Source organism: Lissotriton helveticus, chromosome 8, assembly GCF_964261635.1.
Source record: "Lissotriton helveticus chromosome 8, aLisHel1.1, whole genome shotgun sequence".
Classification (NCBI taxonomy): domain Eukaryota; kingdom Metazoa; phylum Chordata; class Amphibia; order Caudata; family Salamandridae; genus Lissotriton; species Lissotriton helveticus.
The window spans coordinates 67,527,536-67,554,234 of NC_136069.1; the positions used below are offsets into that span (position 1 = coordinate 67,527,536).

Sequence of the window (26,699 nt, forward strand, 5' to 3'; positions counted from 1 at the left end):
GAGTGCAGTGCAGGTGAGTGCAGTGCAGGTGAGTGCAGTGCAGGTGAGTGCAGTGCAGGTGAGTGGAGTGCAGGTGAGTGCAGTGCAGGTGAGTGCAGTGGTGTGGAGTGGAGTGCAGGTGAGTGGAGTGCAGGTGAGTGCAGTGGAGTGGAGTGCAGTGGAGTGCAGGTGAGTGGAGTGGAGTGGAGTGCAGGTGAGTGGAGTGCAGATGAGTGGAGTGGAGTGGAGTGCAGGTGAGTGGAGTGGAGTGGAGTGGAGGCGAGTGCAGTGCAGGCGAGTGCAGTGCAGGCGAGTGCAGTGCAGGCGAGTGCAGTGCAGGCGAGTGCAGTGCAGGTGAGTGCAGTGCAGGTTAGTGCAGCGCAGTGCAGGTGAGTGCAGTGCAGTGCAGGTGAGTGCAGTGCAGGTGAGTGCAGTGCAGGTGAGTGCAGTGCAGGTGAGTGCAGTGCAGGTGAGTGCAGTGCAGGTGGGTGCAATGCAGGTGGGTGCAGTGCAGGTGAGTGCAGTGCAGTGCAGGTGAGTGCAGTGCAGTGCAGGTGAGTGCAGTGCAGGTGAGTGCAGTGCAGGTGAGTGCAGTGCAGGTGAGTGCAGTGCATTGCAGGTGAGTGCAGTGCAGGTGAGTGCAGTGCAGGTGGGTGCAGTGCAGGTGAGTGCAGTGCAGTGCAGGTGAGTGCAGTGCAGTGCAGGTGAGTGCAGTGCAGTGCAGGTGAGTGCAGTGCAGTGCAGGTGAGTGCAGTGCAGGTGAGTGCAGTGCAGGTGAGTGCAGTGCAGTGCTGGTGAGTGCGTTGCAGGTGAGTGCAGTTGAGTTCAGAGTGGTGTGTATTGACAATGTAAATGACAATGCCATTTATTTATGATTTAAAGAAAAAAAATGTCATGAGCAATGCCAATAGCTCTACCTTTAATGATGCCGAGACCATTGCATTGTAAATGCTTGTTCAACTCTTCTTTCCACACCAGACCATTTGCCAAAGACAGCTGAATATTATCCATGATAATTCAATTGACCCTCTCTACCAGCCTATTGGCCTGCTGGCGGTACAATGCCACTCTACCATGTCTCATACAGGTATTCCGTCATTGCTGTGGAAACTAGCTGCACCCCATTATCGGTAACTAAAACCTTGGGTATCCCTCCCTCCAAGAACAGTTTTTTCAAGAATTCCATCACATTCTTGGTTGTGATTTGCTCCATAGACCGGACTACTAGAATCCTGTCCCTCAAACCCAATTCCAAAGGGCCCAAAAAATCCACCACCAGTTTCTCCCATGGCCGAGTAGGAAGATTTACGCGCTCTAAAGGTGGTTGTTTAACCACTGTACTTTTGTCCCTGTTGCTACAGGCATAACAATCCCTTACTGCTGCCTCAACCTCCTTATCCATACGTGGCCATCAATAGGATTGGCTCAATCTTCGCTGCCTCAGGTTTCTACCTAGATGTCCCTCATGTACAATCCTCACCAACCTACTCCTCAATACCTTGGGAGGCACAACACGACTACACCTCGGATTCTTACCCGCCTGGATACTCAATTTGTCCTTCACCACCAAATATTGCTTCAAAATTTTATTTAAAGCAACTATCTGTTGCTACCTATTGCTTATCAAGTCCCTCAAATCCTTGTATTCCTCATCCCCAAGCACCGCACTCTTTCACTCTTCTTGTCCCAAAGCAAGCTCCCTATCAATCAAAACAGTTATTGACTCAACACCATTTGGTAAAGGATCCTCCTCTTCTTCTATCACGGGCATACATAACAGACAAACGGCTACCACATTCCTTTTCCCTCTGAAACATTCTATAGTAAAATTAAAGTCTATCACAGACATTAACCAACCAGAAATTCGAGGTGTCACACTAACTTCAAGACTTCGGACATATTTAAAAACATGTAAAAAAGGCTTATGGTCAGTCGTAAGCACAAAAGGTAATCTCCACAAGTAGTACCTAAAGTGGTTCCTTCCCCAGCAAAAATCCAATGCCTCCTTCTTAATAGCAGAGTGGGACTGTTCAGCCCCTTGCAACCGCCACAATGCAAATCCAATTATCCTCTCTTCATCATCCACTTTTTGACTCAAAACTGCTCCAAGACCCACATTACTGGCGTCCGTTGTCACAATGGTTTTTCTATTCACATTTGATACCGTCAAATGCAGCTTTAGACGCTTCTCCCCACTCAAACACCACACCTTTTTTTAACAGATCTCTCATGAGTTCTACCACATCTGCAAAATTAGAGAAGAATTTGTTCCCTGTCACCAGATTGTCGTGCATCTTCAATCGCCCTACTTTTTTTTTGGCCTTATACCTCTTAGAGACATCTCATGTCCCTAATAGCTCACCTTCTCCATTCAGACATTTCTCCTTCTAGGTTAAACCATGATTTTCAATTCTCCTCAATATCTCATTCAACAACACATCGTGTTCTTCCCACAACTTTCCCACTACCATGATATCATCCTGGAAACACAATACTGCATTCCCTGGAAGATAATCTGCATAATCCAAAAACTGCAGAGGCTGATGCTGAACCAAAAGGCATCCGACAATACCTATAATCCCCCAGAGGTGCAACAAAGAATGTCAGCGACCTAGAGTCTGGTTGCAAATTTATTTGGTAGTAAACCGCTTACATATCCAAAATGCTGAATACCTTTCCCCCCTCCCACTACACTCAACATTTCTGCAATATTGGGGAACGGTTGACAATCCACCCAAATATTCTTGTTCATGTCCCGCAAATTAATACAAAGGCGAATTTTATTGCCGACCTTAGGGGCAACAATAGGAGCAAGTCACTTGGAGGACTATCAGTTCAATAATATTTTCCTTCAACAATCTATCTCATTCCAGCTGAAGCTGCTCCCTCATGAGAAACAGTATAGGTCTCACCTTGTGCACAGTAGGAACAGCATTTTTTATTTAAAATTATCCGATGGGTTAATTTCTTCAGTATACCCAACTTGTCTGTAAACACATGTGGAAAGGCCTGTACCAACTCCTTGCCCCAGTTTGTGTCAACATCATGTTTTGGCACATTATTCTCACTCACTGATTCAATAGTCATAACCGGTTCCACCGCATTAGGATCAAGAACAATGCTCAAATCATTCTGGTGGCAACACCCCAAAGGATTTGACCCCTCATACATTATGTAAATCCTCCTGTGTACACTGTTTTGTTTAAACAAAAATCCATCCATTTTATTCCTTTGTTAATCCTCTTGCCACCATATCCTACTGCTCTAACATCAGCTGGTAATAAATCGCTAACCTGACTCGTGGAATCATTCATATAGGTCTCTTTGGAAATCAAACCAAATAGACTGCCTGAATCCACCAATACTTTAACTTCTATGGTACCTAGGATGATACTGCAATGGGGCTTCTCTAATTCCCCAAAGCTATCCCTCTTCACACACTATACAATACTATTCTCCTGTAGAACTAAATCCTCAATCTCATTTATAGTCAATATCATTTCCTCTTGAACTCCCTCCAGACTCTCCACCACTTTCAAACTAATCTCCTGCACCTTTCCTTTTGACCCACACACCTTCGCTAAATGTCCCTTCCTTCAGCAGGCCCTACACATGATATTCCTTGTCCCACATGCAAGAAATGTGTCCAGGACAACCACACTGGTAGCATGTTTATTTTCTCCTTTCTTCAACTCCACTATTACCAGATTCTACAGTCTTGACAGGTTGCTTGAACTTGACTTCCTTTACCTCAATCACAGAAGTTTCTTTCTCCACACTCTTGACACTGAGTTTGCTCTTATCAATTTCTTTCATCCACACAGCAGTGTACTCCATACTTCTTGAAATCTGCATGAATTCCTCTAGCATGGGGTCAATGGATCAAAGTCTTTCTTTCACCTTTCTGTTATTCGTGCACCTCACAATTTGATTGTGAATTAGGGATTCAGATAAACCCTGAAACTCACAGGTTACCGCAAAACCACGTAATGCAACAGTAAAGTCATGATCTTCATCATGACCTTACACCCAGCAGAGCAACTTATTTCTTTCAAAAACCACACCTAATTTTGGCGTAATATGTTTTTCTAACATTGGCAATGTCATTTCATATACATTCATAGGTTGTCCATTTCCCATGCCCAAAGAAACTTCTGGAAGATCATCAGAAATCCTTCTTCCTTCTGTTCCTAAATGATGCAACAATATTGCTTGTCTCTCCAATGGACCATATTTATCACTACCAATTGCCAACATTTAGGTGAAGAATATGTTTCCATGGAATAATGGGCTCTCTAGGTACTGCCAAAATCTGGGTGGATTAGCCGTACTCTTTTCCACCATAGCTGCAAGAACATAGAATGATAAACTACCACAATATACTAAAATAATAAATTACCATAACAAGTTGACAAAACAAATTAAAAAAAATATCTAACATAATTATCTAAAATAATAACACAGTACAATACTGCACACAGTCTTTCTTCTAGTTGTGGCTGGAGCAAATATTTCTACTATATCTGTAGAAGTTCATCTTCTGTGCAGGTGACCTTAGATTAATCAGTTACTCTCAGGACTTTCCACATCCAGATGGCTAGCAAGATAATAATCCCACCTGGTGAGATTTCATCCCTTTACTTTTTCTCTCCATACAAGCATCAAGGCAAGCTGTGGCAATGCGGGCACAATGTGAGTATTTTTTCAAAAGTGAAGTCTGCACTTATTTATATTGTCATGTTACACGTACAGCTCATTCCTTTCCCCACATTATACGTGCAGGCTAGCTACATCTGCGTGCCAGTGAATCTAATCACTACGGTTGGTGTGTCAGTTTCGGCATGCTAGTTCGGCACACGCTGGGGTTCGTCGCGTGCATATGCTTATCACGCCACAAGGGTTTGAATTACGTTCGAGCCGTCGATCCCGTGCAAGGTGTGAGACGCGCTCAAGGTCCTTGGGGAGGGCGCTAGAGCTCCCAACTGCCAAAAAAACGACATATATTGCAAAAATACAGTAAACGAGAAAAAAACCGCACAGTAAACAGTTCACCATCAATGAAATCATAGAATGATCGTCACACAGCACGACTTTACCGCAGTTACACTGCTTTAATCAAATTGAAATTCAGAACATCCAGAAGATCACAGAGCCATCCCTCGCAGACATCCAGAAATAAATTGGATATTAACTTTGTGCCAATATCTAATGCCCAACTTCGTACCCCTTAAGCAGGCACGCATGGAACAAATATGAAAATACAACTCACAGTTGTATGGGCGGGCAAGATAGCCCTTTTATAGCACTGTCTAACTCCCTGTAACAGCACTTTGCCAAGGTTGGATGTAAAACATAAGCCTCTGCCCCCTGCGCAGAGTCGCTCGTCGCCAAAATCTGTGGTAACTAAGTACACAATATTAACTTCTTCAGCTCTCTTTATTCCAAGTGCTTCTTCACATGACATTAACCTCCAGCATAATCCACAGAAACAGCTTTTCCTTAGAACACTGCTAAAGCCCCATTCCATTCGCATCATCAATGCCCCAGTACCGCTTTACAGTACCATTCCGCTTTACAGTACATCTCCAAACACACTGAATTGAACAGTCGTTAGGAGGGATTGCAATATGGCAGAGGATTCAGAATATGGCTGTCAAATTAAGTCTCAATTTATTCCTGTAATTTGTATATTGTATTGATTTACAATACCAGAATAACTACTTTTAAATCTCTTTGCTTAGTTCACAATTCTTTCAATGGTAGAGGTCCCAAATATTTTGAGGAGCTCATTCGGCCATATCATCGGAAGAGAATATTTTGTTCTTCAAAAGCTGCACTGCTAACAGTACTGTGGGTCCATTGTACTTGATGTAGTGGCCACGCCTGTTCTTAGCTTGCTCCAAAATATTGTTATATACTTCAACTACATATTCATCCGGATACCAATCATTTGCATTTTAGGAAAAACCGTAAGACTTGTCTTCTCACCTGTACTTAAGATTCCAATTGACTGTCAATTGTCCTCTGCAAAACTCCTTTAGTACAGTTAGTTCAGGGCGCCCTTGTACGGGCAACAGTGTGCTTTTTAAATTGCCCAACATACCAATAACTGTAGAGAAAAGCCAGGAGGCATAAAAAACATCTGTGGTCCTGAATAGGGCCAGGAGGTACTGGTTGCAAGATTAACACAGTCAGCAGGAACAAAACATTAGCTGACCAAGAAGACCTCGGAAACTTCAAGAAGGATCTACAAACAAAACAGGGAACAAGAAGGTGGACAAAAATAAGAGTTTGGGCCAAATGCAGAGCGACACAATAAGGCACCGACAGCACCTCATTATAGAATCTGAGACAAAAAGTCTTCAAACACGAAGAAGGCACATTTTAGTCTGATTTCTTCGAAACTTGTATATGTTGTCATCCATTCCTGAATAAAGGCAAAACATGAACTATGGCCTAACAGGACGAGAGCAAAGCTTATTTGCAGAACCCAAAAAGATCTCCCAAAACTCACATTAAGCTACCTTCGCGTTCCGTGCCCAGCGGGGAGGTATCCACCAGTCAGACAGCAAAGCCAAACAAGTCCCATCTGATAAGAGGTAAGTGAGCGGAGATGCGCTGCACGTGCATACATTAAAACAACTACTGCCTGTTGCTGTCTTCCATGAAGCAAAAACTGCCTACTGATCATAAATCATAAATAAAAAAATAATCCACATTTGTAAAGCGCACAATCACCCGTAAGGGTCTCTAGGCGCTGGGGGCCGTCGGGAAGATTAAGCAAGCTATTGCCCAGAGTCACATGGTGCTGGGCTAACCTGCCACCGGAGCCGGGGATCGAACCGTGATCCCCAGATTCTGGAGTCAGTCGCCCTAGCCGCGGCGCCACACCTCTCCCACAAAGAGGAACCACAAGTCGCTGGCTTGACCACATGTGCAGAGACATGACAGTACTGGAACAATGCACTGTGCTGATCGATTTTTTTCAAAGGGTTTGAAGTCATTAATAGGTCTTAGAGAATGTTGATGGTGTTACATCACACTTTGATATCTATATTGATCAGGATTTTTACCCAACCCCTGGCAGTGGATAGAATATCAAACTCTACATCACGTTATCTGCCTTTTACTTACCACATTAATGTGTGCTAGAAATGCATGTAAGCTTTTGTGCTCTTCAATATTTACAGGCACGATCTGGAACAATACAATGGTATTGCCACAGCCATTCTATCTAATTGGACACAAGAAAGGAGGCTGCTGAGCCCTTTCCGATTCTATTTTTTGAAATTACACTTTCATTGCTCTGCAGAGATCAATTAATACACAGTCTAATTATGCTGACCTAACACGCTTGAAATCAACTACACAAAAAGTCAAATCCAGACATTTGGGAATTGGTATTTAGGGGGAGACAACCTTTACAACGCAACTTTTACTACGCAGTGCCATTACGACGCAACTTTTACAACGCAAACCATTACAATGCATTGCGCTGGGGGGCGCTCTAGGATAGGGAATAGGTTTAATTTACTATCCAACACCTTCCCTACTATCCACGGGAACTGGAGTTGGAATAGTTAATTAAACTATTCACTATCCAGCACCCCAAAGCGCTATGCGTTGTAATGGTATGCGTTGTGAAAACCGCGTTGTAAAGGCATGCGTTGTGAAAGCATGCGTTGTGATGTCATACATCCGTATTTAGGGGGCAGCGACTTACTTAGACTGAAGAGTACGGATATTTAGCTATACTCTTTGACAGAAGGTTGATATGAAGAAAATTCAGGTTGGCAGAAAGTACCTCAGTCACCTTATAAGCTAATACTTTGAAGAGTTTGAATATTAAGTTACCTGGATATGCCCTAAAACACTCATACAAAATATCATGCTAAGATCACTCTGTAATGGACATTTGACAATCCAGTCTTGCTTCTGAGTATTACAAGATCTTGAAACAGTTTGTAAGGCTCTGTTTGAAGAGAGGATTTGATGTTAGCCACACCAATTGAGATAATTCCACTACTGTGGGTTTAAGCATTGAGCGGGGCTCACTGCTTGCAGCTTGTACTCGAACTTCTCATGTACAAGGTCACACACTAAAACCATCTCACAATGGATTATGGATGAGATTATCAGCATTGGAAAAGGTGCATACACAACATATATCTTGTTTTGGAAAATGTGGATTGAAAGATAGCTGGAAACAGTAATAAGATCTGTGTATCCCAGCAAAAATGTATAATTATACATTAGCAAGTTCCATATGGGCTTAAAAGCAACAGGAAAATCCCTCCTCATTGGTGTAGTCTATAGACACAACAAGCATTTGCAATGCAATAGGTCTCGCATTTACACGAGTTTAAGCTATTGGCATTTTAAATAAAAATGCCTTTTATTTATGTTTTAAAAACGAAAATAAAAATAAAAGGCATTATTATTTGCAATGTCAATAGCTCAAACTCACGTAAATGCGAGACCTATTGCATTGCAAATGCTTGTTTTAGTTTGCGTGTTGGAGACATAATTCCGAATGCTCACGGCCAAGCACTTCCATGGTAAGAGTTTCCTGTATTACGGGACAATCTTGTACGCTTCCCAGTAAAACCCCAAATACAGTTTTGAACCCACATCCGCGCTCACACCTCCTTCCCTGCTGTCCTGGGCAGCTTCCCCTCTCACTCTGGAGCGGCTGGGGCGAGTCTAGAGGTTTTTACGACATCCCTCATCATGTACCCTTGTTGGGGTTCATCCAGCTCTCCTTTACAAGGCTGCTGCCTTAAGAGCAAAGGCAATAAAACCGCGGGCCTGTTTACTAGCCTCCCCGGCCCGGCCCTCGGGGTTAACCTGCCTCCCTTGTTCTCCGCCCTCCCTCTCTCGGGGGTATTGCGCCATCCACCGCCCTGACAGAAAATGCCTGCCCTGGTTGGCAGGAAATGCAAGGGGCACAAAACTTCTCTGCACCCCGCCCCAAAACAAAACCCAGCTCTGGGAGAAGTGGTCTGTCCCCGCCAGATAGTGGGAGATACATGACGCAGGGGGTGTCTTGAATCAGCAGATCCTTTTTTGGATTGTAGCTCATTCTTCCTGTGGGTTGGGAAGGCAGATAATGAAGGGGGGTGGGGGGGAGTGTTCACAAGAGGCATCTGAGGCGCTGGACAAGACAGAGGCCCGCTACAGAGCCCTGCCTGTGCCCCGGTGCTATCACCTGCTTTAAAATTAATGGTCTCTGGAATACTGCACATCAGGCTGGCGGAGCTGGGGCAGGATAAGTCGCTGTGCCAGATCTCTGACCTTCTGCGCTGCCCGAGCAGCTTGTCAGAGCCCCTGGCGTCTCTAGGTGTTCCTGCCGGCCAGGCTGCCTCTGCAAAAGTTCCCTCTCCCGCACTGATCATCGTGGATTAGGAGGTGCTCTCCACTTCTATTATGACACCAGTCGATAGGTTTCCTTTGACGAATCGATGTTTTCGAGAAGTAAACTAAACCAACACTGCAAGCGGTTTGTGACGGAGTACGATGCTCGTGTGGCTTCGACCGTGAGGAAGAGAGCACTCCCGTCCCGCACTAATCATTATGGACAAGGAGGCACTTTCCACTTCCCCCGTCCCCGAATTCCACGTACACAAGGGTGCAACACACACACTGCTGTTAAAACACACCCGCTTCACACAACAAACCGGCATCACGTTTGTCATAACATGGGCACCCCCCCTCCGTTATCAGTCTGAGAGGCCATAGAAACCAGCACCGCCTCTCCCCTACCTCCTCCACTGCCGAGGAACGCGCAGGAATGACTGCAAAAATGCAAAAAAAATAAAATAAATAGCCGGAAACGCGATAATGAATCCCACCCCTCCCAGACTGGTGACCTGACTCATGATTGCCATGGCGATATTTTAGAAAATACGCTTACGACACCGTAAGTTACGTCACCCAGTCCTCGAGAGGCGGGATCACAGCGGACAAATCATCCGAACACGGGCTTTGTCCAGTGGCAGGCCTCCGTTTGGCGAGGCCGGCCAATGGACGAAGGGGCGTGGTATCATGCCTGCGACAGCGCATGCGCTGCAACGCAGGCTTCGACCTAAAAAGGTACATGAAGATACGATGTAGCATGGTACCCATATGCGAGTTTGTTGGTGACCAGTATGATTTGCCATTTGAGCTCTGAAGAGTGGCATTACTGTTTTTGAGGGAACAAAACTGAGACACTCATTTATATCATATGTTCCCCATCTTCATGAAGATTATATTGATATTGTTAATATCGAATATGTAAATTGCAAAATGGGTATATTAATGAATTTTAGCCATTCTAACAATCAACATGTAATTAAGTCACTATTTACACTTGGAAATATTTAGGCATGTAATAAAGATGGTTTTTGTTGTTCTGTAATTTTTTATTTGCAGCTTATATGCGAACAAGTGGAAAATATTTGGGGTCCAAGTACTTTGAAATAGCTGTTAATGTGACAGAAAGAAATGAGTATTACAATGTATGTTCTCTTGGAAAACATGTGACTCTCTGTCTTCCATAAAAATGCTAAACAGAGAATGTATCTAGAAAGGGGAGGATCTTGAGGCCAGGTGGAAAAGCTCTGACCTTCTCAAAACTATGTAAATAATCCATGACCATAGTGCATGAGTGGAAAAAAGAATCTAGTCTTGTTTGACCCGTGGTGAATTAATATCCTGGATAGAAGTTGAAGTCCTTTCGTCCACATAAATGTGAAAGGAACACTGAAGAGAGATCTAAAATGTGAAGAATGGAGGGAGGAAAAGCAGTATGAAAGAAGATGATCCTCCTGTTGCTTATCTTCACTAGGAATGTATTTTTCTGTGGAGTACATAAACATTCAGAAGGCCTGCATAAAACACCCACTAGCCCTTTGCGTCAATGCGCAAATTCTTGATTATTTCTTTTTTTGTTTTTGTTAAATATTGCAAAGTCCATCGTCCTGGCTCCACGTGGCAAGAGCCTCCTCTTAAACATTGTAAGTTGCAACTGAGGTACTGGAACCATAAATGTGTCCTGCACAAGTGGTTCTTAGGATTTTGACCTCAACGGACCCCAATGAGTTACAGGTGGATGCCGAGGACCCCCAGGCCATTTCCTGGATTTATACCTCAACAATAACTGAGGATGGATGCAGTTCTTGGTTTCACAGTTCCTAGTTTCACAGTCATTTTCATCATGATATGAAAATGTAAGAAATTTTAGCTGGTGCCACAGAACAGTTCACGGATACCAACTGCATCCTGTTCAACTAACAATCCTATCATTTCTCAGCTAGTTCATACCCCTAGCCAACACCGCCCTCAGAAACCTTACAGAACCCAACAAGCCAGACTAGAGGCAAGACACTGAACTACTTACTACACCTCAAACCACCCAAAAAAGTGCTGAACAATATAAAATGTGGATAAGGTTCTAAAGTAAGAAACACAACATACACAAAAGTGTTGTTGCATTGCACATTGATCCCTCTGGACTAAGCTACAAGAAACCTGCTTGTCAAGGTGAAGTGCGAGGCTAAGGTAGTCAGGTTTCCATCACGTTCCCATCCAGCACTGAACATGCCACAAATGATGGTTCAAGTTTGAAAAGAGTGTAATAGAGAACCAGATGTTCTTCAACGTAACCCAACTTCACCTATAAATGGTAAACACAAGCTAGAAAAGGAACTACAAGGAACAACAGAGAAGGGCAAAATCACACTCATCAAAACATCCAAGAAAACCAAGGTAGCCCTGCGTGGCTTGGGAAACCTGGAGTACCTCAAGACCGCGCAAGTCGCTGCCTTGTGTTACACTGCCCTGGGAAGGCGTTCCATGGGTGGAGCGTGGTGTTCCCATGAATTTTGTGGCATTCCCAGATTCAACAACACTGGCAAACCTTGGAAAGTGTTGGAATGCTACGTCTTTCCAGGGGTGCTGCATACTTAGAAAGAGGAAAGAGCCTCTAAGGATTGTTTTTGTGCAGGAAGGTGTCTCTTCTTGCACAAAAACAATCCTGCTTGCAACTTGGCGGAAGAGTGCCTATGTTTGCGCTCGGCAACAAATTGTGCCCCAGCGCAAGTAGAGAGGAGGAATGTGCCATATATTGCTAAATATGGCACATTCCAGCCCTCTCCTTTCACGTAGCACAGCAAGTTGTATTGCTGCATCGCATGACATTTTGATAAATCTGGCCCCAAATATCATTAATACATGGGACAACAGTGACCCCTTTGTTCCCATGGCTGATCAATGATTTACAAAATATATACCTGCTACATAACGGGTGCACTCACTCAAAGACTCATAAAGAATGTAACAACACAACCAATGGGCATGGACCATTCACCCCTAAAGTCAGGGAACTGTACATTTAATGGGATACTTCCAAAGACCAAAATAAAGATCACCCCCACAGCAACAAGCTTCATGGTCCACAATCTATGATGAATGTCCCCATCGCTAGAACTACCACACAAACTAGTTTGCAACCACAGTCTTTTGTTGATGTTTGACATCATTACCAAAGGTGACTGGCCCTTCTGTTCTATCCCGTCCTCCACACATCAACTGACATCACCCACGCTGCAGGCATGAAACACTACCTTACCACCACAGGACATTTCAACTGATCCCATATAATAACGTTTTAAACCATAAATTGATGTACACCCCTCTCGACAACCTTTCTTTACCTGCATGGACACTTTTTAGTGACACATGCGAGTGAACTCAGAACTACTCTGTGAATGGGACTCTGGCTGCATTCTTACACAATGCTCCTCAAACAACCATGCTAAAAATGGCATTCCAAACAGGCTACTCCCCCGCCGTTCTACAGTAGTTCTACAGTAGTAGTTAATCGAGAAATCTTTAAAACATTTGAAACACTGCCCAAGGGAGGAGAAAATCTGCACCCATTTCCATTTCAATCCCATAAAAATATATAATTTATTTGGTTTAAAGAGACAATTAACAACAATTGACCAACAATCCTACTTTCCATACAACATGACATTCTAAAACATTATCTCGCATACATCTTTGGAATTTTTGTCTCTTGTTGGTACATTAGAGCTTTAACATTCTTAGTACTGTTACCAACATGAAAAAGAGGAACATTAGACCCATCCAGGTATCTCCCCAACGAATCACAAGAAAGTAACATAGGTCACGTGGATGCTACGCCTGAGGGCCACGGCCTCCAAAGGCTTGCCTGTCAGGGGACCCACTTCCAAGCACCCACATGGTGCAAAAATTGCATCTCCTCTGTTCTAAAATGCATAAAAAGATGACTAAGCTCAGAGGAAAATTCATTACAAACAATATGGCTGCAAAGCAGAGAGAGGGCTACATACAAAATTAAATATTCATGAGATTTTTTTTAGCCGTCAACTGTTGTTGATAGACATTGTAGAATCACTTCCTGGTCTTTAATTTGCCTAAGTTTGATCACATGCATTCCCAGAGATCTGTGAACCCCCACCCATGCCCATGCCACACTGGAATGCCAGCAGATAGTGAGTGCTTTCAAGTAGCACAGGATCAAGGAGAAGCACAGCAGGCCAAACCAAGAAACAAATCTCAACACCGACTCGAATGTTGTGTCCTGCAGCGTACTACATTGGTCAAATATTCTTGTGTCATCAAGTTGTAACTGCATGTCTTACCTCACCTGGGGGACTCAGAGGCTGACAGCTATAGCATCAATGGGCCCATTCATAAGCAAAGCATATGTCCAGAAGAACATCATGGCTCCACATATCTGAACCGGCCTGCAGGTTGAATTTTCTTGTTTTACATAAGTAAATCAATAGGATGAAAATTACTTGATCTAACAGCTCGCGCACCCGGATATGAGAACGTTTCTGCCCGCCTCAGCTTCTGAAGAGCTTAGATGACAGCCCTTTCAGCTCTTCCATTTATAGGTTCTCTGGAGAGGATGAGCTAAAGCAAAGCACTCAAACCACTGAGGGATTAGAGAACATCAAGTAACATCTGTTTCAACCCACAGCTGTACAGATAATTTGCCAGGTATGTTTAAGTGGAATGATCCTGCTAAGCACCCTCTGCTCTCTTTCCAGGTGTTAAAATCCTATGCGGCTTTCGATGGATAAAGATATGCCTGGCTACAACCCAAGGTGCTCGCGGCATGCGGGGAATCAGCATCCTCTCCGTGGCGGCTTTAAAACCAACACAGATTGGTAGTTCTTTTCCTCTCTGACAGTAAGCCCTCATTGAGCAGGCAGACAATGCAACATTGTTTGAACACCCACCACTATTTCCGTCGTGACTTCCTGCCGGCTGAACCTGTAGATGATGACGTAGGCTGAGACTCCGGCAACACAGAATATCCTGCTCTCCGGACACCATGAAATCATCTGGATCGCGAAAGGATCCTCTTCCACAATCTCCGCAGTCTGCTTTCCATCGCTCGGCTTCAGCTTTTCAAACACCTTCGAGGTCTTGAGCTTGTACAGCATCTGCAGCGTAACTAGGGAATAAAGAACTCTATGTTAAGACGAGGCGTAAGTATACATGAGTCGTACCATTCTTTATGAGGATCATTTCTTCACAACATTTTATAATAAGATATTTGGAATTAGTTAAAAAAGAAACTTTCAAATAACAAGGTTAGGGATGCTGTCAATGGGTTGGCTAAGGTGTAGAGTAAGGGCCCAGTTTAGTGTTATGATTGGAAGGGTTATGTTTGTAACACTTAGGGCCTCATTACGAGTTTGGCGGTGCAGAAGCCAGACTGCCCTGCACTGCCAAACAAGGATTGAACCGCCCACCAGAATAGAAGTTTTCTCCGGTCTGGTGAGCGGTTCCTTGGCGTTCTCATATACGTGCCTATGAAATAGACACCGCAATGGAAAAGTCAAAATCAGTACCTGTGTGGACTGCAGCAGTCCATGCCGTGCAGGTACTGGGGTGCATGCACACAGGGAGGCACATGCATCCCTAGGCCCAGAGGCAACAGAGCCCCCTTTGTTTCCTCTCCGCCATGATTTTCATGGTAGGCTCACCACCATGAACCAGTGGCAGAGAGGAAACTTATTTGCTTGTTGGGACAGCGGCAGTCCCGTCAAGCATATTGCAGCCTCAAGACCGCAGCGCCACCGACATGGATCTTTGATCTCTAGCGGTTGCGGTGGTCCCAGAGAGGCCTGACCGCCCTGGTCGTTATAGGTTGGTCAGAAGACTTCCACTGCCACCCCTTCACGAGCCTTGCAGTCCTTGGACCGCCAGACCCGTAATGAGGCCCTGAATGTTCGGGTGATGTTTAGCGTTTGGTGTAGGACCAGAGTTGAGATTAGAGTAAGTGTGGCAGCGAGTGTTAGTGTTTTGTTTCGAGTTAGGGACAAGTGTAGGGTAAGGGATTTGGATTAGTGTAAATTCAGGAAAGGGCGAGAAAAATATGTTTTCCTTGCAACTGAGTTTGTTTTAGTTGTCCTTCAAATGTTAACAGCAACATTGTGTTAAGGTTTCTCTGTAGTGGTTTGTCTAGAAAATCTCTTTGAAGGGGTGTTCTAGCACTATATCATGTTTTACAAATCATCTTGCTGCAATATAGTATGCAGAACATGGATTGCCACCATATTTTGAAGTAAGTATAGACAGGTAAGTATAGTTTACTATTCTTAACACCATATCTGTGAACCTTTTTGATATATATTTACCCATGAATGATTAAGACACTTAGATCCTGTCACTGTCAACTCTGTTGCATAAGGTACTATGTGGCTCCTCAACTTTCCACCACCCAGACCCAACACCCTATAGGCATGGAAACTTCTCCTACAGCCTGCCTTCATCCTTATGCAAAGCAAACACAAGGAGATGATGGACGGAGCGCCGAAACGTTTCAGACACTCACAGATCAGTCACAGATATGGGTTGAATCCATAATCATTCTTTAGCTCACTTTGCCACCTCAGTTCAGACCCAGCTATATGCAAATCAGTCTTGACCCTGTGCCTCATGGGAACAGTCCAGACCGAACTGCCAAGCCAGGTCTGGCAGTTTGGGCTGGACTGTTCCCGTTGGGTGCAGGGCCAAGACTGATTTGCATATGGCTGGGTCCAAACTGGAATGGCATAGTGAGCAAAATAACTATGGATTTAGGCCCAGATCTCTGTACTGGGGTGAATGTATGACATTGTTCTGTATCCTGTCCATCAATTGTTCTTTGTGCATTCATCCTCATGCAGTCATAAAGCTCAAAGCTAGCAACAAACACATTCATCTTCCAGTGCGAGCACCAACAACAGAAGTCAATCATTGTCTGCCAAGTGCCTTTCACCACCCTAAACCCAACACCCTACGTACATGCAAACTTCTGCTACCACCTGCCTTCATCCTCATGCAGTCATCAAGCTCCAAGCTAGCAACAAATATAATCATCTTCCAGGGCAGAGCACCAAAAACAGCAGCCATTCACTATCTGCCATGAGCCTGAACAAGTCACACAGACCATGCGGTCCTCACCATCTATCTGAGCTAAATGATAACATCCTTATTGAAAGGCTGATGACACCAAATCCATGATAAATGTTCGTACATTACAGCCCAGCCAAGACAGGCTCTCATCCCGATGCAGACCTGAAGCCACCAGTGGCTGCGTATTCACTATTTAGTCTTCACGCAGCAGAAATGTCTCCCAGTTCTTGCGCCCCGGAACCTTGTGCCTTGTCTGTTAGGACTGGCAGGCTAGATCAGACAGGTTTTAATTATCTATTAACCAGTACACTGTAAAATGACTGCCCATGTAACGTCGTCAACTCCCTGCTCATATGTGCATAGAGCGTAAAACGGCTTGGAAGATAAGCCATATTTCCAGTACCACTCACTCCCTCCAACGTCACCTGTGCCAGTCTACTGACACCACTTTTTAGTAGCTTTTGAAAGGTAGCAGCTATACTTTCTTTTTGTAGGCGTTACCAAATTTAAATCTTATTTTTATGGGGAATATCTGAACTAATATTTTATTTTTAATCTTCACTTTCCATGTTTCTAGACAATGTCCTTTTACTCTTTTTCTTAAACTTCTTTAGCTTTTGAGTGTGTGTATGTTTGATGTTTAAGATGCCACGTAGCCAATCACATATCTGTGATGAGACGCCTTCTCGCTCTCAAGCACCAATCTTCACCCACTCAGACACCCCATGGGGCACACACTAGATGCGATACCTCAATATCTGAACTACCTACTCTTGCCTGGCAGCTTGGCTTTTGAACGCTTCGTCTTTGTGTCATGGTTCCCATGGATCTGTACACTTAGAAAGTCTTGAAACACGAGTATAGGAGTGCTTAGCAAGTATGAGGCAGAGAGCATCAAACATACAATCTGCCTTAAACTTCAAGCCTGGGCCTGAGTGGAGATACTTGAAAATGCAAATATATGCCACTGCAGCTCCATGTGCGACCCGCATGCACTGATTACAGGATGGATTTAATCTTGAGTTGCATTGCCTTGAGCTGATTGCCAAACCCCAGTCTGATGAATTCTCTAGTAAACGCTTTGAGCTCTGATTCCTCCATTTTCCACGGTCCAACCGCCTCTGGCGCCCCACTAATCTCCACCCACGCCCCAGTGCTGCAGGCTGCTCCTGGGCCACAGTAATCCCTTTAGCACCATGGTGTTGTCTGCTAAAGTCCTTTGACTGGCTCCATGTTGTTAACTGGCTGATAAGAGCACTGAGCATGGGAAGGCTAATCCTTTGCTGTGCTGTGGAGGCGACTACAGACCCCCTTGATGGAAGATGCGCGCCCTCCAGTCACATGTATGATATGCTACATAATGACGTGTGATTCTGGAATGTAATGCAAGGTTTAGGTCCACAGAGACTTCAAATATGTTCTCCGTGCACAGTAAAATCTATTTGATACGCCTCCCACACCCACTACAACACAGTGGCAGCTTGGAGTATGGCACCTTTGGGTGTGCAGGTTCCCTTGTGTCTCTGTGCCTCCCGGGAATACTTGAATTTCCCCTGAAAATAGCAGGAGAGGTCTAGAAATATGCCCTAATACACAAGGTCGGAGTCATTTACTATTCTAACTTCAGTTCTAAAATATCTGGGGAAGTGTGCTTCATCTGCCATGCCTCATCTTGATAAACAGGGAGAACAAAACAAAGGCATGCCAGTGCACATGCATGAAATGCATTCAATTTCTTTATAGTGGGGATGTGCATATAGCAGTCAATGTCGTAAATGCCCCTTAATACCCACTAAATGCTGACAAGACGGAGGTCTTGTTTTTTAATCAAGCTTTAACACCCTCCTCAGCATTATGGTGGCAAGACCGAGTTGGTCCTCACGGGTGGTTGCTCCAGTCCCTGGAATTCTTTATTTTGGCCTTCTTCCTTCGGGCCCCCTCCTTCTCCTTCTGCTTCAGTCACGACATTAGGTGTCAAACTCAATAATCGACTCACTCTTCACTCTCAGGTTGGTCATGTCGTTTCTTCTTGCTTTCTCACTCTTCGCACAATTCGCACTGTTTCTCGTTTTTTCTCCCCTTTGGCACTCAAACTGATTATGTCCGCCCTTGTCATCTCCCGGCTGGACTACGCAAATGCCTTATACAATGGCATTCCAGCGTACAGCCTACGGAAACTTCAATTGGTCCAAAACCAGGCAGCCCGACTTATTCACGGTCTCTCTCGTTCGCATCATAGCACCCCCATTCTTAAAGCACTTCACTGGTTGCCAGTCAAAGAGAGAGCCTTGTTTAAGTTGGGCTGTATGGTCTTTCACTCACGGCAGGGCTCGGCTCCCGCCTTTATTTCTTCTACGCTTAGGGAGTACATCCCCACCCGAGAGCTTCGCTCTTCTTCCCAGTCCTTGTTGGTGGTCCCCCGTTTTAAACGCAAGAGGCAGGGTGGGTCGACCTTCTCCACGCTGGCACCCACCTTTTGGAACTCTCTACCGGACCACCTAAGACTGGCAACACACTATCTCCCTTTTCGGAAAGACCTCAAAACTTTTCTTTTTAAACAGGCCTTTTTAGTGTGATTGTTTCATTATTCTTCAGGTCCACCAGCCCTTGCCATGATGCTTACTCTCCCTCATTGGTACTTTGCCCTTCATAGCGCCAAGAAACCGTTGTGAATGCTGCGCTTAATAAATATTTTAAATTCAAATTCAAATTCAAGCTGATTTAGGACCCCCCGACTCCTAAGGACTCCGTTAAGAATATAGAAGTTAGGTGGGACAGAGACCTGTTCCTTGCCACCCAGGTCCAACAGGTATCCGCGGCCTGCTTTCGCAAGATAAAAATCATTAGGAAATGTATTGATTTCTTGCCTGAGTCAGCACGTAAAACCGTTGTGCATGCCCTAATCACATCCCATCTTGATTACGCTAACGGTCTTTATTTGGGTCTACCAATTGGGCTGATCCGTAGGCTTCAGATAGTGCAGAATTCAGCTGCCAGACTGGTCTGCAAGGTCCCTCTTCGCAAACGTATTTTCCCTTACCTGCGACAGTTGCATTTGCTACCTGTGGCCAAGTGCATCGAATTTAAGGTTCTTACGTCTGCCTTTTGGGCATTTCAAGGAAGGGGGCCCAACTACTTGTGGAAGAGACTTTGTCTTTACCAGCAGAACAGATCTCTTAGGTCTAACCACAAACGATAACTTACCACCCCCGTTTCGCGAAAGCCAGAATGGGGGGGAAGGACTATTGAGGTGGGGATCTCTAAATGCTGGAATACCCTTCCCCCTCAATTGGGCGCATTGCAGTCCCTACAAGATTTTAGAAAGGCCCTGAAAACATGGCTCTTTAGTCGTAATGACTGCTGTCTGTGCTAGCGCCAGGACACCCCATCTGGGGTAGCTGCGCGCTATATAAGTATCTTTATTATTATTATTACCCCTGGTAGTTTGCAGGGCTACATAGGAGTGCCAAGGTGAAACTATTGTAAAAGTGTATTAAACAGTGGCTGCTTGTGACATTTGAAAGAGCTAAGGCATAAAAGTTGGGTCTGCCCGTTTATATAGCGAGCGACAGGAGCATACTTAATGGACAAATGAGGGGTAGAGGGTGGTCCTTCTCCTAAGATTTTTTTTTTTAAAGATTGGCAAATGTGCATTTTAAAGCAAATAAATTTAGTGATGAAGCATGGCTTATAAAGCAGTGGAAACATACAGTCTGGGAATATTAAACACATTAAAACACCCTTAATTATGTTGTTAAGTCTGACCGATGAGACACAGTCTAATCGGACTAAGGGAAGGAGGGTATCCGATTTTTGTGGTAACTGCAGTGGCCCAGCTATGTATTGCCTCAGACTGGCTGAAGATAGAGCCCCTGTCCTATGAAATGTGGAGAGCGAGACTTTTGGCAATTTATAACCTGGAGTCTTGCCTCTATATCCTTAGGAGTTCTAGGAAATATTGATTTGGAGAAAATATCTGGGGCAAGATGTCCGATTGAATGAATTCTTTGTTCCTGTATCTGGATCGAATTTTTATCCTCAAAATATATCATTAGCATTGTTAGTTACTGAACTGGATAGGGTGGCAAAGGTTTTCGTCAAGGGTTTTCAATTTAGCACGGTGCACTTTAGGTCTAGACCACAGTTCTGGTTTTTTAAGTCATATTTGGGAGCAGCAATTGGGGTCTCTTATGAGATATATATAACTATGTTTAATATATTATATTTATATATGCATTATTGAATTATTGTCATTCTCAATAAGATCTACGAATTAAATTGTAATGTGTTGCTTTATCTTCCTTTTAATCTCTGTATGTTTATGTAATTAATCAGTATGATATGTCTGTGTTATTCTAAAGTGCTTCATTGGTATGTGTAGTCTTGCTTCACCTATAATGTATTGCATTTTTTGCTTTCTGGTATTAACTTATAAAACCATAAACATGTTTTTTTTAAAATAAAAACCTGCCCTAATATGTTCAACAGTTACTGTAAAGAGCAAATTGTACAGCACGACAACTTCAGCCCTTTAAAGTGTGTCCTTCCCAGAGTCTTGCACTGCATGCACCCTCAACTTTGGAGGTAAATGCTCTAACCAGTCTTCAGGAAGCACCCACAGTTGCTGGCTGCAGTGAGTCATATAGAAATATGTACTGACTGGTCTTTAAATGAGAAGAAAAAAGTGCGGGCTCTCGAAAAGTGAACATGTAAAATACATTTCTGTGATTCCTATAGTGTGCCACCCTATCAGTATTTTGGTTTGTCTCTGAGAAGTAATTATATTCAGCTATATAACACAACAACTTACATACACCTAAAAGCTGTCAGAACATTTGGCTTTGTCAATGGTTGTTAGCTGTTCAAGATAAATGAGTAATAACAATGACTTGTTATAATTAATTGACATTGGAAATGTTTCAATTTTGAAATTGTGAGACTGTGAATTAAATAGCAATGAGGCCTTTGGAAGGAGTTTTGGCCTTCAGTGATGTGCACTTTATGTTAGATATGTATACCCTTCTCCTCTGCACATCTCGCCGATCTGCACATCTTTAGCACCCTCTTTCCCTCTTTAGCACCCTCTTTTTATTCTTCCCCGAATGCACTTCCTCGCATCTGACTCATTCCGCCACTTCCAAATACATACCTCACTCCCTCACATTTAAGCAATGTATTTCCCTATAGTTTTGCCTTGTAAATATTTTGACATCTATGTACCCCTTTAAACACATTTCCAGAGAGTTTTATTTGTGGAACTGGAGCATATGACCCATGTTCTGTGTGCTCTGTGCTTTATCTTCAGCCTCAGCATCACAGCTCTCAGTCAAAGCCCCTCTTGAACACCTATGCACTATGCAAAAGTAGATATTTGGACAAAATTTTGAGGTAAAAATATCGAGTAACACAATTATCAAGTTTTTAATATTGTGATACACAAATATTGTGATGCAGGAATATCGCTTACAAAAATATGGATTTTGTAAAGAAAGTAATATCCATGTAAAAAATATCTATGTTGTTAACATCGGCTTAAAAATATAATTGTAAAAAGATTGTTTTTTAATTAAGCATATGCATTTAAGTATATGTTTTAATTGTATATGTTATACATTGTTTGTATAATTGTTGCTAATGTTTTTAAATATAGTTTATACATTTGTTGTTGTTTCTAAATGAGATCTAACTATTAATTGTAATTTTTAATGCTGTAGCAATCTGTGGTGATTTTAGGGGTACAGGGTGGGAAGCAAATTAATTATAATTAATTATTAGTTATTTTAATAAATATTAATCATTTAATTCAATAATTATGTAAGTTGTAGAATTACTTTTTTTAAATTTTTTTTAACAACTCTTTTTATTGAGAGATTGCACAGAGGACACAGCACTCCGTACCCTGGAGGAGCTGCAACAGGCATAGCACAGCATAATCAGCGATCTATACAACTTTATGTATCATAACCCAAGACCCCCGACCCATTAGTCCCCCCCAGTTCCCCACCCTCAACCCCAAACCCCCCCAGCCTCCCCCCAGCACAATGTCTCTTTCTTCCTGTGAAAAGAATTGCATACATACATTAGTGTGTATCAGTTCGCCCCCATGTCCCCCTCACATCTGCCCCTCTTCGTCTCTTAACAATGCTGGCGGTTCCAGCCAGAGTTCCCTGTAATCTGCCCCTCTTTTCCATATTTTGTAGTGTTTCCTGGGACTGCCCCTGGCCTCAAACACTGGCCGCTCTAACCCCATACAAAAGTCGAGGCCCTTTTTCCACATCAACACCTTGGGCGCCTGGGGGTCTTTCCATGCCTGAGCCACATCCCTCTTTGCAATCGTAAAATTACTTTATTTTTTAAGTTATGTTTTATGTGCGGTTTGTAGGCGTAAAGGGTGGGAAGTTAATAATTATAATTAATTCATAATTAATGTTTGATTAACATTAATTATGTAAATGAAGTAAAAAATCAATTATTTAAGTTCTATTTTAGGTGCGGGTTTTGGGGTTTGTAGGGGTGAAAGGTGGGAAGTTAATTATTTATAATTTACTAATAGTTAATTTTAATTCATATTAATTATGTAATTGATAATTATATATATTGTATGATTAAGATATTTTTTACATTACATTTCAAGTGCGGGTTGTTGGGTTTGTAAGGGCAAAGGGTGGGAAGTTAATTAATTACAATTAATTAATGATTAATTGTATATTATTAATTGTTCAATTGATAATTAATTATGTAAATTGTGTAATTATTATATTTTTAAGATACCTTTCAGGTGTGAGTTGGGTTTTTAGGGGTACAGGGTGGGAATTTAAATTACAAAAAAAGAATCGATTGATGAATACTTAATAATTAAATTTTTATTATTTAATTGATAAATATCTAGATTGTGAAATTATCATAATTCTAAGTTATATTTTACTAACTTTTTTAGGGGTACAGGATGGGAATTTAAATAAAAAAGAATCGAGTGACAAATACTTAATAATTTAACATTAATTATTTAATTGATAAAAATCTAGATTGTGAAATTATCATAATTTTAAGTTATATTTTACTGACTTTTTTAATTGCTTAATATGTTAATCGTGTTATACTTTTTTTGTTTTCGCTCACATTTTAATTGTTGGCTGTTATGTTTGTGGGAAATTAGTGAGTATTATATTAGTAATATTTATTTTAATTGACAATAACTAAAAAAATTGCAATAGTTATGCAGTGGTTATGTTTTAATTACATTTAGATATATAATTTTATATTTTTGTGTATTTAGTAGAGTTGTTAAAATATGTTATTTGTTTGAAGTGAACTACTCTCTCTCTCTCTCTCTCTCTCTACTGCTGCACAGATTGGAGTGGGAATAGTCAATTTTACCCCTCCTGAGTCCAACGCTTTCCCTACTGTTGTACACACTGAAGTGGGAATAGTAAATTGTACCCGTCCAGTGTCCAATACTTTCCCTACTACTGCACAGATAGGAGTGGGAATAGTAAATGTTACCACTCCTAAGTTCAACACTTTCCCTTCTATTGCACAGACCGGAGTGGAAAAAGTAAATTTTGCCCCTCTGGTGTCCACACTTTCCCTACTGTTGCACAGCTTGGAGTGGGAATAGTAAATTTTACCCACAGGAGTCCAATGCTTTCCCTACTGTTGCATAGACTGGAATGGGAACATTAACTTTTACTCGTCCTGAGTCCAATGCTTTCCCTACTGTTGCACACACTGGAGTGGAACTAGTACATTTTACCTCTCCTGAGTCCAACACTGTCTCTACTGTTGCAGACACTGGAGTGGGAATAGTAAACTTTGCCGTGCCAGTGTCCAAAGCTTTTCCCACTGTTGCACAGACAGGAGTGGGAATAGTAAATGTTACTGTTGGACCTAGATTACCCAAGCCTACATATGGTAGCTTGGCACAGTAGTGGTCTACAGCTAACTCGAGGCGTTGGCTAAGTACTTACAAGTCTCACCCACAGTAACACAGTGATGAACCACTAAAATAAAGACACAACACCTTTGTTTGTAAAAATACCGTTACCTTTTATAAAAATAATATGGCTCTTTGGATTTGAAATCATACAAGTTACAACATCAATTACTTTTAGGAATAGTCATTACACTTCTACTAGAGAGATTACTTTTCACTCCTCCAGCTGTGGAAAAAGGGCAGAAAACCACATTCAAATAACAAGGTTTCAGTACGATATAAAAGTAACTCTTTTGATAATTTACAGGAAACCCTTTAGTTTCACCTTATGCAGGATTACTTACATTAGTACACCATGTCAGCAATATTTCAACAATACAACCTGCCAATTCACTGGTTAATTTACTACATTCAGGGGTATGCCCTTTATACTTTTATCTGCACCTTAACTTTGTGTTAGCTTACACACACAGAGTGATTTGTAAGAATACCACTGGTTTTACAGCTTCTCACAACCAATACTAGGAGTTTCTGAGGGAAGCTTCCTTCCAGCAAGACCTGTCAGCTCTCTACTGATATTAGGTTAAGTTCCCTACAAATTTCTAGCTTAATAGCCACTTGTCAGAAGCCTACAGAAGTGAAGTTGGGGTCATGTGACTCTTTTTCCCCCCCTTTTGCTTATTCTGACACAGTTCAGGACTTAACGTTGCTGGGTTATCAGGTCACTCGATTAAGCGCTGTGATTTGTGATACTAGCGCTACACCCAGAACGATTTAGCACGTTCCTTTCTCAACCCCCCTCTCTCCTTACTGTCGTGGCGGTCGGTGCGCCACAGTTCACAGATCTTTACTTGGCGCCCGCCTCCGAGGCTGTGTTGCAGTTCAGCACAATGGTCCGGTTATCATCAGGACGCTAGGGCTGGCCGGTCAGACTCCGCCTTAGGCGCTGGCCTCGTAGAGAGCGCTCGCACGCAGGGGGGGTCACTGTGGACGAGGCGGCGCTCTTGGAGATCTTCCGGCGTCTCCTCAGCTAAGCCGGCAGTCGCGCTGAACCTCCGGGCATGCGCAGACGCTCTCGTACCTCTTCCGCCTCCGCACTCGCTCATAGGAAGGACGCTGCTCTTCACGTTGACGCTGATCTCCTGGGCCTGCCCGACCCTAGGCCCCTCCTGCTCTCGATAGCGGCCGCGCTGGGAGCATGCGCGGAAGCACTACCTGCTCTGCTTGACGCAGCTGGTGCCCCCGGGGTCCCGCAATCCGCTAATACAGCGCCGCTGCTCCTCCTCAGTCACCTTCAGCTCCGGCCTCTCAGGAAGGTTGCGCAGACACGGCGCCCTCGCTTTTCAAGGCGCTAAGGTGCCACAGACGCCCACCTTTCCTACAGCTGATCCACAATACCGGTAAGCACAGCGCTGGATATGGTCAGTCAGGAATACCCACAGTTAAGGGTGTTCTGGGTGGTTTTGCTGAGGCCGCTGAGATAAAAGGATCTTCTTCTTTCAGTAGTTCGATTTCTTTGTTAGTAGGGGTTGTCTTGAGAGAGGGATCGGTCAAAGGCTGAAGGGGGAACAATCCTCTGAAGTAACTGTCAGCCTCAGTGACAAACTAGCTGCTCTCAGTGTGTCCACCTCCTCTCACCATTGCCTCACTCCTCTACTCTGGGGTCAGCACAAAATGGCTGCTGGTCACTGGCCTTATATAGGGTGGCCTGAGACCTGCAGAATTCTCTAGGGTATTCTAGAAAGTTCCCTAATGTTAACCTATGGACCTGTCCTCCAGTGGTGTCCGTTATGGCAGTTGGTGGACACCATCTTAGGTCTCTGGAGATCCCTAGATTTTCAAGGGGGCTGACTAGGCCTCACAGGTTATGAGGGAAAAATGGCGTCATCGCCAAGGAACACCTAGCCCCCGGACAGCATTAAAAAATTCCTGATGGACATATGTAAAAATAAAAATAGAAACTCTGGAAGGCTAAGGGGGACAAAAATAAATAATAATGGTTAGAGTCTCTCCAGAAGCAGACAGGTCTAACACGCGTCCCCCCCAGCTGAAAGTGGGGAGAACTACCCAACCCCTTGGGAGTCCTCATCACTAAGGCGGAAATACCTGGATAGACCGTCTGCGTTGGCATGGTCCGCCCCAGGTCGGTGTTCCACCCTAAAGTCCATTCCCTGTAGGGAGATGGACCACCTTAACAACTTGGGATTCTCCCCCTTCATTTGCATCAGCCAACGAAGGGGGCGATGGTCAGTCTGAACTAGGAAGTGCGAACCAAACAGGTATGGTCGCAGCTTCTTCAGAGCCCAAACCACCGCAAAGGCTTCTCTCTCAATTGTACTCCACC

The 26,699-nt window shown here is 43.5% G+C and overlaps 1 protein-coding gene across 1 annotated transcript in view; it reads right to left on the bottom strand.

The window, feature by feature from the left end:
* STXBP5L (syntaxin binding protein 5L) overlaps positions 1–26,699 on the bottom strand; it is a 1,741,945-nt gene that overhangs the window by 551,171 nt on the left and 1,164,075 nt on the right. Inside the window, exon 15 of the mRNA XM_078656640.1 lies at positions 14,256–14,473. Coding sequence (XP_078512766.1) covers positions 14,256–14,473 — 218 coding nt within the window. The remainder of the gene's footprint in view (positions 1–14,255; positions 14,474–26,699) is intronic.